At 38.0% G+C, this 12,692-nt stretch overlaps 1 protein-coding gene across 1 annotated transcript in view; it reads right to left on the reverse strand.

Annotated features, from left to right (window-relative positions):
- Positions 1-12,692, reverse strand: part of FBN2 (fibrillin 2) — a 290,847-nt gene that overhangs the window by 237,717 nt on the left and 40,438 nt on the right. The window contains exon 5 of the mRNA XM_040344842.1: positions 10,782-10,877. Coding sequence (XP_040200776.1) covers positions 10,782-10,877 — 96 coding nt within the window. The remainder of the gene's footprint in view (positions 1-10,781; positions 10,878-12,692) is intronic.

The raw sequence follows: 12,692 nt of genomic DNA on the forward strand, positions 1-12,692 counted from the left end.
CTCCCAAAGTCCTGCTGGAAGTCGTGTTGCCCCTGTGTGAACCGGCTCTTATGGTTGCAGTGCACAAAGAAGCTAGTCAGAGGTGATCCCTCAGATATGGGCTTTGCTTTATGCACTAAGCAATCAAAGGAAACAGAATGATCATTCACAAGGTGGCACAAACTTCCAGCAAGAAAATAAGTTGCATATATAGGAAGGATATAGGATATTGCACATCCCTTTTTCAGACTGCTATAAAAGCAGCTACTGTGTTCTAGCATTAATATTTTTGGATGGAGAGGTCTCTGTAATTATAGGGGCCTATTAAAATCTTAAACATAAGCACAATGTGACAGAATTGATGACCTGACCAATCACTAATACGTATCATTAGAATTGATATGACATATACAGTACATGCTATTTAAAAGCAATCACTGACAACTATTTTTTCATAAAAATTTGACATAAGGTTCAGAAATAAAATATAACAATTGCCATAAAGGCTCTATATTCCAACATACAATAAATAATACAATGAAACATATACAACTAGGACATGATAAATGGGGAATTTATAATGTTTCATATCCTATAGGAAATATTCCTTTGAAATTAAGATAAGTTGATTTGCTTAGCTGTGGTATTTAGTAAAATAAAAATTTGACCTTTGCAAGTGCTTTGACATTTTTCACAAACAGTGATTATGTGAGCCATTAAAAGCATTAAGAGTTGAAAATCATAGTCTGTTTTCACATTATACAAAAGTATGACTGCAAGCTTCTGTAATCTGGCTAGTCATTAGTTACTGCTCAGCCTTATGTCTCCAGCCCGGAAATTAGTCTGGGAGGACTTCAGATAGCTGAACAACTAGTCAGGATTTATCATACAGCTACACAGAAGAGGCCTTCTGAAGGGGAATTACATGTGTTCAAAATTAGGAGAAATGCCTCTGTTAAATAGCTGTAGATTACACAATTTCCCAATCCAGGAGAGGAGTTGAGAACAGAACTATGCTAAGTAGAAATTGATGGGAAATGGAAGAACTTTTATTCGAAAAACTGCTTGATTAAAAAAGATAATGTACACTGTGTTATGAAGGACCTTGTCTGAGGCAGTTTTGGAATGGTGTATGAACAAAAGACTGGGAAATACATTTATTAATAAAGACAAACAGTGAATTGCAATATAAACACATTAATTTGTATATAATCCTATATACTTATAAAATATTGGAGGGCCGTTCAGTTTTAGGCCATTCTTTGTGCACTGTCACCATTGACTTAACAGGTGTACACCTTCACTTGTTCACATTGTTTCTTTGCCCACACTTTTTCTCTCAGATTACAGTTGCAGAGCTTTTTTGAGCCCAGCACAGATTTAATTCCAAGCAAGTTTGCATGACTGAGATTAGAAACAAACTTAGACATACTGAGGTTGATTTACCAAAGGCAAATCCACTTTGCACTACAAGTGCACTTGGAAATGCAGTCGCTCGCTGTAGATCTGAGGGGAAGATCTGAAATGAGGGGAAGTTCTGCTTTTTTTTTTCATCCAATCATGTACAAGCAAAGATGCTTTTTTTTTTCTTAGCATGTCCCCTTCAGATCTACATAGACTGCACTTCCAAGTGCACTTGTAGTGCAAAGTGGATTTGCCTTTAGTAAATATACCCCACTGTATCATTAGGGCTAAAGCCAGAATCACTAGCAAAACAATTGCAAGGATTGGTTAGCATTGAACTAGGGCCACCAACATGCCTGCTATAAAAAAACAGGTATCATAGTTCATCTAAAGGGTAACTCTCCTAAAAGCACAACATATGGGCATTGGACAAGAGTAACACACATTGTAGAAATAGGTGGTTTAAAGCATAGACTAGTGGGTAGTATTTTTTCACAGATGTGATACTTTGGGGGAGCAATTGAAGGCAATGGCTGCCAATGATAAATTATGGATCCCCTCTTTCTGCTTTTCCTTCTTATAACTTTTTGTATTATACCTCAACACATTGGTCTGAAACCTACTTTGCCTTTGGGAGTTACTCTTATCTGAATAAACGCATCTACTTTATACTGCATTTACTGCTACTGTGTTTATTGGCCCAATGGTGTCCACCTCATTTAAAGTCTCAAAGGGAGAATCTCTTTTGTTGCATATTACAGGGATGGAGGTGGGTTATTGGTGACACCAGCTTATCTGACACCAACAAAGCCAAATATGTCACCATAGGTTTCATAGAAATGTCTCTGTTTGACTTTTTAAAAGGTTCCATAGGAAACATTTTCTGGACCTTAACTACCATAAGCTCCTACTCAGAATCAGAATCATTTTATCTCTCAAACACTCACCAAGTTAGCTGGATTCTCCCATGGCTTTATTGTGTTGACGGGGGATTTTAATATAGCCATAGATCCTACACAAGATACGTTCCACAGTATTTTCCTCTACTTCGCATAATCGCCTCATGTTTCTCTGTAGTCATCTCCACAATAGTCAGTTAATAGATGTATGGAGAATGCTACACCCCAGAGATGTTAAAGTCTCAGGGCAGTTATATTATAGAATTACTTGAGTTTGCTACTCAGCACATTTATTTTTGGTTCAATAGTTGTTTTTATTTACAGCAGAAGGGTGTGGCGATGGGGGCTAAATTTGCCCCCAGCCTCGCCAATCTGTTTATGGCCAAATGGGAGGAACATGTCATTTATGTCCACGTGGACCTCAACTAGTCCTGTGGGCCAGGTACATCAACGACATCCTCCTCCTTTGGGATGCTTGTTCAGAATCTTTGGGCCAGTTTCTCTCTTTGAAACGGTCGAGGTATATCTCTGTCTTATGAATACAGCAAGGAAAAGATACATTTTTTAGATTTATAAATAGAAATTTATGAGCGTCTGTTCCAATTTAAAACATATTTACAGACCGTAATGGTTTTATACCCATGGATAGCTGCCAACATAGATTGTGGCTATGATCTGTTCCGTGCAGTAACTGTACTGATATCAGGACTTTTAAATCACAGGCCATGGTCTTGAGACTTGAGATTTCTGGATAAAGGTTATGACCAACTCGATATTGATTCAGAGTTACAAAATACCCAGAAAGTAGATAGACGCTCTTTGTTGGTAGAGAAACCTCGTCAGGATTCTAAGAAATCCTTTAAATGGTCAATGTTAACAACAATAAGCAAATTAAATCCATAATTAACAAACATTGGAGTGTATTAAAAAGTGATCGTGTTTTGGGTTCTCTATTGCCAAACCACGCCAAAGTTGTCTATAGGGGAGCGTAAAATTGCCCCCAGTATTATCAATCCATTTAGCATCCTTTTTTAACAACATAGTAGGCTATTTTACATGTAAAAAAATTGCTGTCTGTCAGTATAACACACATGGCAGATGCAACACTAAAGAATTCAGGTCAACTATTACCAATCGAACATACCCAATCAAGCACTTTTGCACTTGTGCCACTAAATACGTTGTATACCTGCTTACCTGCCCTTTCGGTAAAGAGCACATGGGCCATGCCATCATGTCCTTTACAACAAGGGTTAATGAACATATAGCCCAAATTAAAAAGTGTGACACCAAACATACCGGACCTAAATATTATAGCCAATATCACAACAGAGATCCAAGAGGTACTGAATTTCTGGTCATAGATAAGTATATTCCCCCTTGGAGGGGTGGTGCTATGACCAGGGGTGTCTCACACCTCAAAACCTTCTGGATCTATGAGTTGCAGTCCCACTCACCATTCTATATGAATGTGGATTGGGACATTAATGCCTTTATCAATAAGGCATAATGCAACTCAGTCATTATCATTTGAGAATATTTGGTTTTTAATTTAAATAATAAAAAAAAAAAAACTCTTGTAATTTGCATATTTCAAGGGGCAATATGTATGTACCATGTAATCTGACCATTATAGCATTGATAATATCTTGGTATTCATATGTTTATTAACTGAGGGTATTAACTGTATTTATGATATCACCCCAATTCTGGCAACCACCTTGTGGGGATACTAAAAACATTTATTTTAAAAAAGATTTTTTAAACAGTTTTGTAAACAGTTTTGAAAACAGTTTTTAAATCCTTCACTTTTGATTCAATCTCGGTGCATATTCATCATTGTGGCACTTTATTTTTTGCAAAGGTCATGTGGTGTTAATGCTACAAAAACCATAGCGATGTCTAGCCAATAATGTGATTGATGCGGGCCACCCTCGTGATTCATAGCGAGGCTTGACCCGCTACGGTCCGTGTCTTCTGGTCTGATGACGCAGCAGTGGGTGATCTGACACTCGTGACTGAGCATCAGCGGACCAATTAGCATTGCCGATGTCACGTCAGGAGGATGCAGTTTGTTTGACAGTAAGGCTTGGGTGCACACTGTAAGTCCATAGGACGATGGTCAGATTACCTCATCCATTTATGTTCAGATTCACTACCCATAGCGAGGTTTGAACCGCACGTGCCACCGGCATTTTGGAAATCAGGAAGTGATTGCATTATTGCATGATTAATCTGCCACAGGTGTGTATCTTGTTATTGAGGTACAATGCCTATATAAATGCAATGACCATGGCATGTCTACACCCCAGATGATGTCTCTTTAGACAAAACACATCGGGAAGAGTCTGCTGATGCCATTGCATTAACTCTACAGTTTATTTAGAAGCGCTTTTTTATCTGCTCAAATGTGCGTGTTCGTCAATTTGTAATAAATATTCTTTGTAATGTGGATTTACACTATGTGGAACTTTTACTTCATTTTTTTGGTTGTATACTTATGGGAAGGATTCGACCAATCTCCCTCTGAGCTTTCCCTCTCTGCTGGGAGTCACCTGAGGGGCAGTGTGATCACCATTCTCCTGTGTCAACATTTACAGATGTGGATGTCCCTATCTATCAGTGTGCTGACACCATAAGCCTTGACGACTCATTGGGCATATGCCTTGTTGAAATAAACAAAAACCAAAAGGTTGACGCTGCGCTAAATTAAATATTGAATTATAAATGTAAATAGCTGCTAGCACTAAATTGTGTACAACAACTTGGTAACATAAAAAAGAAAAAAACAGTGCAGCGCTAGTGAGTGATATTGTGCTCATATGAATTAATAATAAACAAAAAAAGTCATTCTGGAATAAACTGAAAATTTAGCCAGAATAGGAAAAAACATAAAAATGCAGATGGATATATGAAGAAAAAGTCTTAAAAAGCCACGAAACAAAGTTCATATGACTCTATCCAGTAATTTTCCTTGTGAAAGAGAAGTGGATTGTGCAGACAATGTGAAAGACTCTTGATTGATGTGAGGTAAGCTGTCACCAATACACCCGTGAGGAAGGATAAGATTGCCTGCTTACCAGATGAAAAGACTGTTTTGCATCAGTCTAATAGGGCCTGTGGGAAGTCTGGTCTCCCAATACCTTAGCCGTCAAGATAACCACGGTATAGCTCAGCATACAATCCGAAGAGTCATAAACCAAAAAAAAAGAAGAAGGACCTCTCATAGCGTATAACGTTTGAAAATAGAAGAGGGTTTAATAAAAATTGCACTTACAATTAGGCAATATAAATACAGCATGGATAGCAAAACGTCTCCGATCTCTTGTTCCGATGCTTCTCGCTACTCGGTCAGGAAAACACAGCCGGCGTTCAGGACGGAACGCGATGACGTCACGGCACCCTACGATCGTTTCGTCGCTAATGGACTTCAACGGGGGAGTAAGCCGGATGTTGACGTCAGCGCGCTAGGTGTTTAAATACCCACGGGTTCCATGTTTGATACTGGAAAACTCGGGGAGAGTCCTCATAGTGACTGAGGGCAAAATAATTGAGTAGCGAGAAATGGAAAAGTGTTCTAATCATGTTGTACATAACGTATCAGATTAAATAACGATATATATTAGTACAGAACGCGGGGGTGTTTAATAACTGGTAGCGGAGCATCGAATAATGAAAATAAGATCGGAGGTTAACAATATATGTAAAAAGATTGTATCATAAATTTGCATAATCATAAAAATCGATCTATATTTAATTAGAAAAGATCTATATCATAAAAATCATCTATATTTAATTAGAGAAGATCTATAAATTAATTTAAATTTTAATAATGATTATGATAATTAAAATTGGAATAAAAAATAATAAAAAAAAAAAAAAAAATTTATTATGAATTATTTAAAAAGCAGTTTATATCCCAATCTACGTTAAGTCCGAACGGAATAAAAGATTTCATAGAAAAAATCCAGCGAGTTTCGAGCCTAGATATGGCCCGAACCATATTAGTACCACGCCAATGAGGACGAATGTTATCTATGGCAAAAAAACTTGTCCCCTTTAATTGTCTCCCATGGAATTTATCGTAATGTTTCGAGAGGTTATGTTTAGGGAACCCGCTTTTGATCCTGCCCACATGCTCACTAAGACGTATATGCAGTTCTCTCTTAGTACGGCCGATATATTGCTTTGAGCATGGACATTGAATCATGTAAACAACGTATTTTGTTGAGCAAGTCATAAATGAATCTATGTCATAAATTGTACCAGTAGCTGTTGATTGAAAATTAGTACATTTCCGTTCCCTAAAGGAATTTACCTTGCAGATATTACATCTGCGACATGGGAAAAAACCTTTAAGGGACTGGAAAAATGACATAGTTCTTGGTGGATCTATAGCATTTGGTGCAATTTTTAGCCTTAAAGCAGGTGCCCCCTTAAAAATCACGATTGGATTATCAGGGATAAGTGATCCAATAATCTTATCACTTTTAAGAATGTCCCAATGCTTTTTTAAGATTTTTTTAATTGAAAAATGCTGATTTGAATTTAGCTGGTCCCTAACTACCAAATATTCAAATCAGCATTTTTCAATTAAAAAAATCTTAAAAAAGCATTGGGACATTCTTAAAAGTGATAAGATTATTGGATCACTTATCCCTGATAATCCAATCGTGATTTTTAAGGGGGCACCTGCTTTAAGGCTAAAAATTGCACCAAATGCTATAGATCCACCAAGAACTATGTCATTTTTCCAGTCCCTTAAAGGTTTTTTCCCATGTCGCAGATGTAATATCTGCAAGGTAAATTCCTTTAGGGAACGGAAATGTACTAATTTTCAATCAACAGCTACTGGTACAATTTATGACATAGATTCATTTATGACTTGCTCAACAAAATACGTTGTTTACATGATTCAATGTCCATGCTCAAAGCAATATATCGGCCATACTAAGAGAGAACTGCATATACGTCTTAGTGAGCATGTGGGCAGGATCAAAAGCGGGTTCCCTAAACATAACCTCTCGAAACATTACGATAAATTCCATGGGAGACAATTAAAGGGGACAAGTTTTTTTGCCATAGATAACATTCGTCCTCATTGGCGTGGTACTAATATGGTTCGGGCCATATCTAGGCTCGAAACTCGCTGGATTTTTTCTATGAAATCTTTTATTCCGTTCGGACTTAACGTAGATTGGGATATAAACTGCTTTTTAAATAATTCATAATAATTTTTTTTTTTTTTTTTTTTTTTATTATTTTTTATTCCAATTTTAATTATCATAATCATTATTAAAATTTAAATTAATTTATAGATCTTCTCTAATTAAATATAGATGATTTTTATGATATAGATCTTTTCTAATTAAATATAGATTGATTTTTATGATTATGCAAATTTATGATACAATCTTTTTACATATATTGTTAACCTCCGATCTTATTTTCATTATTCGATGCTCCGCTACCAGTTATTAAACACCCCCGCGTTCTGTACTAATATATATCGTTATTTAATCTGATACGTTATGTACAACATGATTAGAACACTTTTCCATTTCTCGCTACTCAATTATTTTGCCCTCAGTCACTATGAGGACTCTCCCCGAGTTTTCCAGTATCAAACATGGAACCCGTGGGTATTTAAACACCTAGCGCGCTGACGTCAACATCCGGCTTACTCCCCCGTTGAAGTCCATTAGCGACGAAACGATCGTAGGGTGCCGTGACGTCATCGCGTTCCGTCCTGAACGCCGGCTGTGTTTTCCTGACCGAGTAGCGAGAAGCATCGGAACAAGAGATCGGAGACGTTTTGCTATCCATGCTGTATTTATATTGCCTAATTGTAAGTGCAATTTTTATTAAACCCTCTTCTATTTTCAAACGTTATACGCTATGAGAGGTCCTTCTTCTTTTTTTTTGGTTTATGACTCTTCGGATTGTATGCTGAGCTATACCGTGGTTATCTTGACGGCTAAGGTATTGGGAGACCAGACTTCCCACAGGCCCTATTAGACTGATGCAAAACAGTCTTTTCATCTGGTAAGCAGGCAATCTTATCCTTCCTCACGGGTGTATTGGTGACAGCTTACCTCACATCAATCAAGAGTCTTTCACATTGTCTGCACAATCCACTTCTCTTTCACAAGGAAAATTACTGGATAGAGTCATATGAACTTTGTTTCGTGGCTTTTTAAGACTTTTTCTTCATATATCCATCTGCATTTTTATGTTTTTTCCTATTCTGGCTAAATTTTCAGTTTATTCCAGAATGACTTTTTTTGTTTATCATTAATTCATATGAGCACAATATCACTCACTAGCGCTGCACTGTTTTTTTCTTTTATATGCCTTGTTGAGTCCAATTGCTCTGGTAAGCCTTCCTTATGCTGGTGGTCGCTTCTCCCATTATCTTCTTTCCACACTTGTCCCTATATTTGTCTTGTAGACATGTTTCACACAGTACAATTGTGCTTACTCAATTGTGCGTACTCTGCGGCACACAGAAGTTTTTTTTATCTTAATCATTAGAATAAAAAACCTTCAGCCTTTACAACCCCTTTAAGAAGGCCGACAACTTAAACCATTAATCCTCTTTTACTTGACAAACAAAATCATTGCAATACTTAAGAATCCTCCTTGCTCCCATGCTATCTAACATTTTAAAGTCAATTACATGCCTCTGTTGAACATGATTAAACATTACTTACAAAAGGTGGACCTTGATATCTGACTCATGGTTAGGAAGGATCAATGTAATTAAAATTATTACTTTGCCCCGAGTATTGTTCTACCTCCAAATGATATGGTAAGGGGTCCTTCCAGGATTTTCTCCCTGCTACATTCTTGAATCACTAAACACTATATGTGTGGAATAGAACTAACCCAAGAATCACCAGGTCGGTCTTAATCAGCACCAAAAAGTTTAGTAGTTTTGCATTGCCAGATTTAAAAAAATACTACCAATCCATGATTTTAATAGAACGTATCACCTCAAACTTCCCCCTTAACAACATCTTCTCTGGCAGTATGGGATTCTATTCTAATAAAAGACTTGTCAAAAACTCATGTAGTGTCTTTATTTACTTTTTACAATTGTTAGGGGAATACCCATTCACATATGGGGGGGGGGATCTTTGGGCCCCCTTGTTAAAGGGAGCTTCCAGATTCTTATATGCCTCCCGCCCGCAGACCCCCACAACTACTGGCCAGGGTTGTGGGGAAGAGGCCATTGTCCCCATCAACAAGGGAAGAAGGTGATTTGGGGTGGGGGAGAGCACCAGCCCCTGCCCCAAAACACCCCCCATGTTGAGGTTATATGGCCTGGTAGGGTTTAGGAAGGGAATCGCTTGCTCGTCCCCTCCCTTTCCTGACCTGCAGGGCTGCATGATTGGATAAGAGTCTGGTATGTATTTGGGGGGGGGGGGGGCACACCATTTATTTTATTTTATTTTGGCATGCAGTTTCTATTAAAGTCCATACCCAACGTAAAAGTGGCCTGGTATGGATCCCCTATAAAGGGGCCTGGTATGGATCCATACCAGTAATTGCTACCATTGATTGTTTTTACATTTAGCTGTCAGCGAGGGAAAAATATACAAATATACTTTTATCATTATATTGCAGGACAGTAAATAATAGTTATAGTAACAGTTACATAAAGTATTTTTTTCAACCACACAATATTCAATAATGAGAAGCTTCAAAGCTACACTTGGGTTAAAGTAAAATTAAAATAAAAAATTTGTCACAAAGAAAGCACTGTTTCTTTTCCTTTATTATATATTTTTGTTACTGAAAGAAATATGTTTTCATTCTGCTGCACACATACAGTACAGTATAAACCACCCTCTTTAAAATGAAACTGCTCTTTTAGCCACATCTCAAATATTTACTGTAACTCTGAATGAGTATTGATATACATATTGTTGGGGAGCAGGTTATCATTGCACAATAAATGCCAAATACATGTAGCAGGCCTTTAAGAAAAAAATTATTTTGTTGTAGTACCGCCACATTAGGCAAATTTGGGTTGATTTACTAAAGGCAAATAGACTGTGCACTTTCCAATATGCAGTTGCTCCAGAGCTTAGTAAATGAGGTAAAGCTTCACTTTGCCAAGAGTACCCAATCACATGCAATGAAAAAAAAAACACAGCAGTTTTGCTTGCACATGATTGGATGATGGAAGTCAGCAGAGCTTCTTCTCATTTACTAAGCTGTGGAGCAACTGCTTTTGCAGAGTGCAACTGCACTTAGCAAAGTCCACAGTGTCATTTCCTTTAGTAAATCAACCCCAAAATGTCAGCAGTTGCATCAAAACTAGCAAATGCGACAACATACTGCAGTTCCCCAACTTCATGCAATAAAGTGTTCGCAAACCAGTGGATTTCATACCAGCACTCTAAACTGTAAAATATATACAGTATATTAACAATGAACATTGAAAAAAAACAAAAAACGTTATTGTTTAACAACAGACATGCCATAGCTTACCTCTCTCACACTGAGGTCCAGTAAATCCATACACACAGGCACATCGATTATGTCCAATGCAACGTCCTCCATTTTGGCAGGTATTTTCACAGACAGCTGAAAAATATATTTATTTTAAATTACAAAAGCCTGGTAACATTAGTACTGCAATCACATTTTATTTTTATACATTTGATGGCTGTTTTCCTGCATAGAGTAATAAAACAATAATTAAAACATTGCTCTTACTGTACAGTATGTAGTGTATGCATTACCATATGCAGGTTATGTATTTAAAGCGGAGTTCCGGCCACAATTTCACTTTTTAAATATAAATACCCCTGTAATACACAAGCTTAATGTATTCTAGTAAAGTTAGTCTGTGAACTAAGGTCCGTTTTGTTAGGTTGTTACAGCATTTAGACACTTTATAAAATAGAAATTGACTGGGGCCATCTTAAGTGTGGGCATCATGAAGCCAGACTGTATGACTTCCTGGATTTCAGCCTTGCAGATCTCGCACATGCTCAGTGCTGCACAAGCAGTGTAATATGTTTCAGATCAGGTTTCAGCACCTGTACTGTCCAAGTCACATGATTCTTCGAGACTGGGGAGTGCACAGACTCCTGGAAAGTTACACCCACTACATTCCCAGGAGTCTGTGCGGTGTAGGTTAGGAAGCTTAACCACTTAAGCCCCGGACCAATATGCTGCTAAATGCCCAAAGGCGTTTTTACAATTCGGCACTGCGTCGCTTTAACAGACAATTGCGCGCTCGTGCGATGTGGCTCCCAAACAAAATTGGCGTCCTTTTTTTCCCACAAATAGAGATTTCTTTTGGTGGTATTTGATCACCTCTGCGGTTTTTATTTTTTGCGCTATAAACAAAAATAGAGCGTCAACTTTGAAAAAAAATGCAATATTTTTTACTTTTTGCTGTAATAAATATCCCCCAAAAACATATATAACATTTTTTTTTCCTCAGTTTAGGCTGATACGTATTCTTCTACCTATTTTTGGTAAAAAAATCGCAATAAGCGTTTATCGATTGGTTTGCGCAACATTTATAGCATTTACAAAATAGGGTATAGTTTTATTATTAATTTTTTTACTACTAATGGCGGCAATCAGCGATTTTTTTCGTGACTGCGGCATTATGTTGGTCACTTCGGACAATTTTGACACATTTTTGGGACCATTGTCATTTTCACAGCAAAAAATGCATTTAAATTGCATTGTTTATTGTGAAAATGACAGTTGCAGTTTGGGAGTTAACCACAGGGGGGTGCTGTAGGAGTTAGGGTTCACCTAGTGTGTGTTTACAACTGTAGGGGGGTGTGGCTGTAGGACTGACGTCATCGATCGAGTCTCCATATAAAAGGGATCACTCGATCGATGCAGCCGCCACAGTGAAGCACGGGGAAGCCGTGTTTACATACGACTCTCCCCGTTCTTCAGCTCCGGGGAGCGATCGCGGCGGAGCGGCTATAAGCGAATAGCCGCGCCGTCGTCCCGGATCGCTCCCCGCGGGAATCCGACCGCCGCATGTAGCGGGGGGGGGGGGGGTCCCGATCGGACCCCCGACCCGCGGAAAGGCAAGGACGTACCTGTACGCACATTTGCCTGTACGTGCCATTCTGTGGACGTACATATACATGCGGCGGTCGTGAAGTGGTTAAGCACCTAGGTGCAGGAAGAGGGAAGATTAACTATTCTGCCTAGCAACAACACTTTGAAGGCATCTAAAAAAGAACTAGAACTAATGACATTTTTTTAAAACTACTGATGTAATGTTATATTTATGGGTGGAACTCCACTTTAAGGCAGTCATTCATTTAGAATGGGCTGCCACACACAGCAATGAAAAAATAAATAGAATTGCATTTTTTTAAGTTCTCTGCACCACAGGGGGCATTTGAAAAGAAATTGAAT

The sequence above is a fragment of the Rana temporaria genome, chromosome 1, assembly GCF_905171775.1.
Source record: "Rana temporaria chromosome 1, aRanTem1.1, whole genome shotgun sequence".
NCBI lineage: Eukaryota > Metazoa > Chordata > Amphibia > Anura > Ranidae > Rana > Rana temporaria.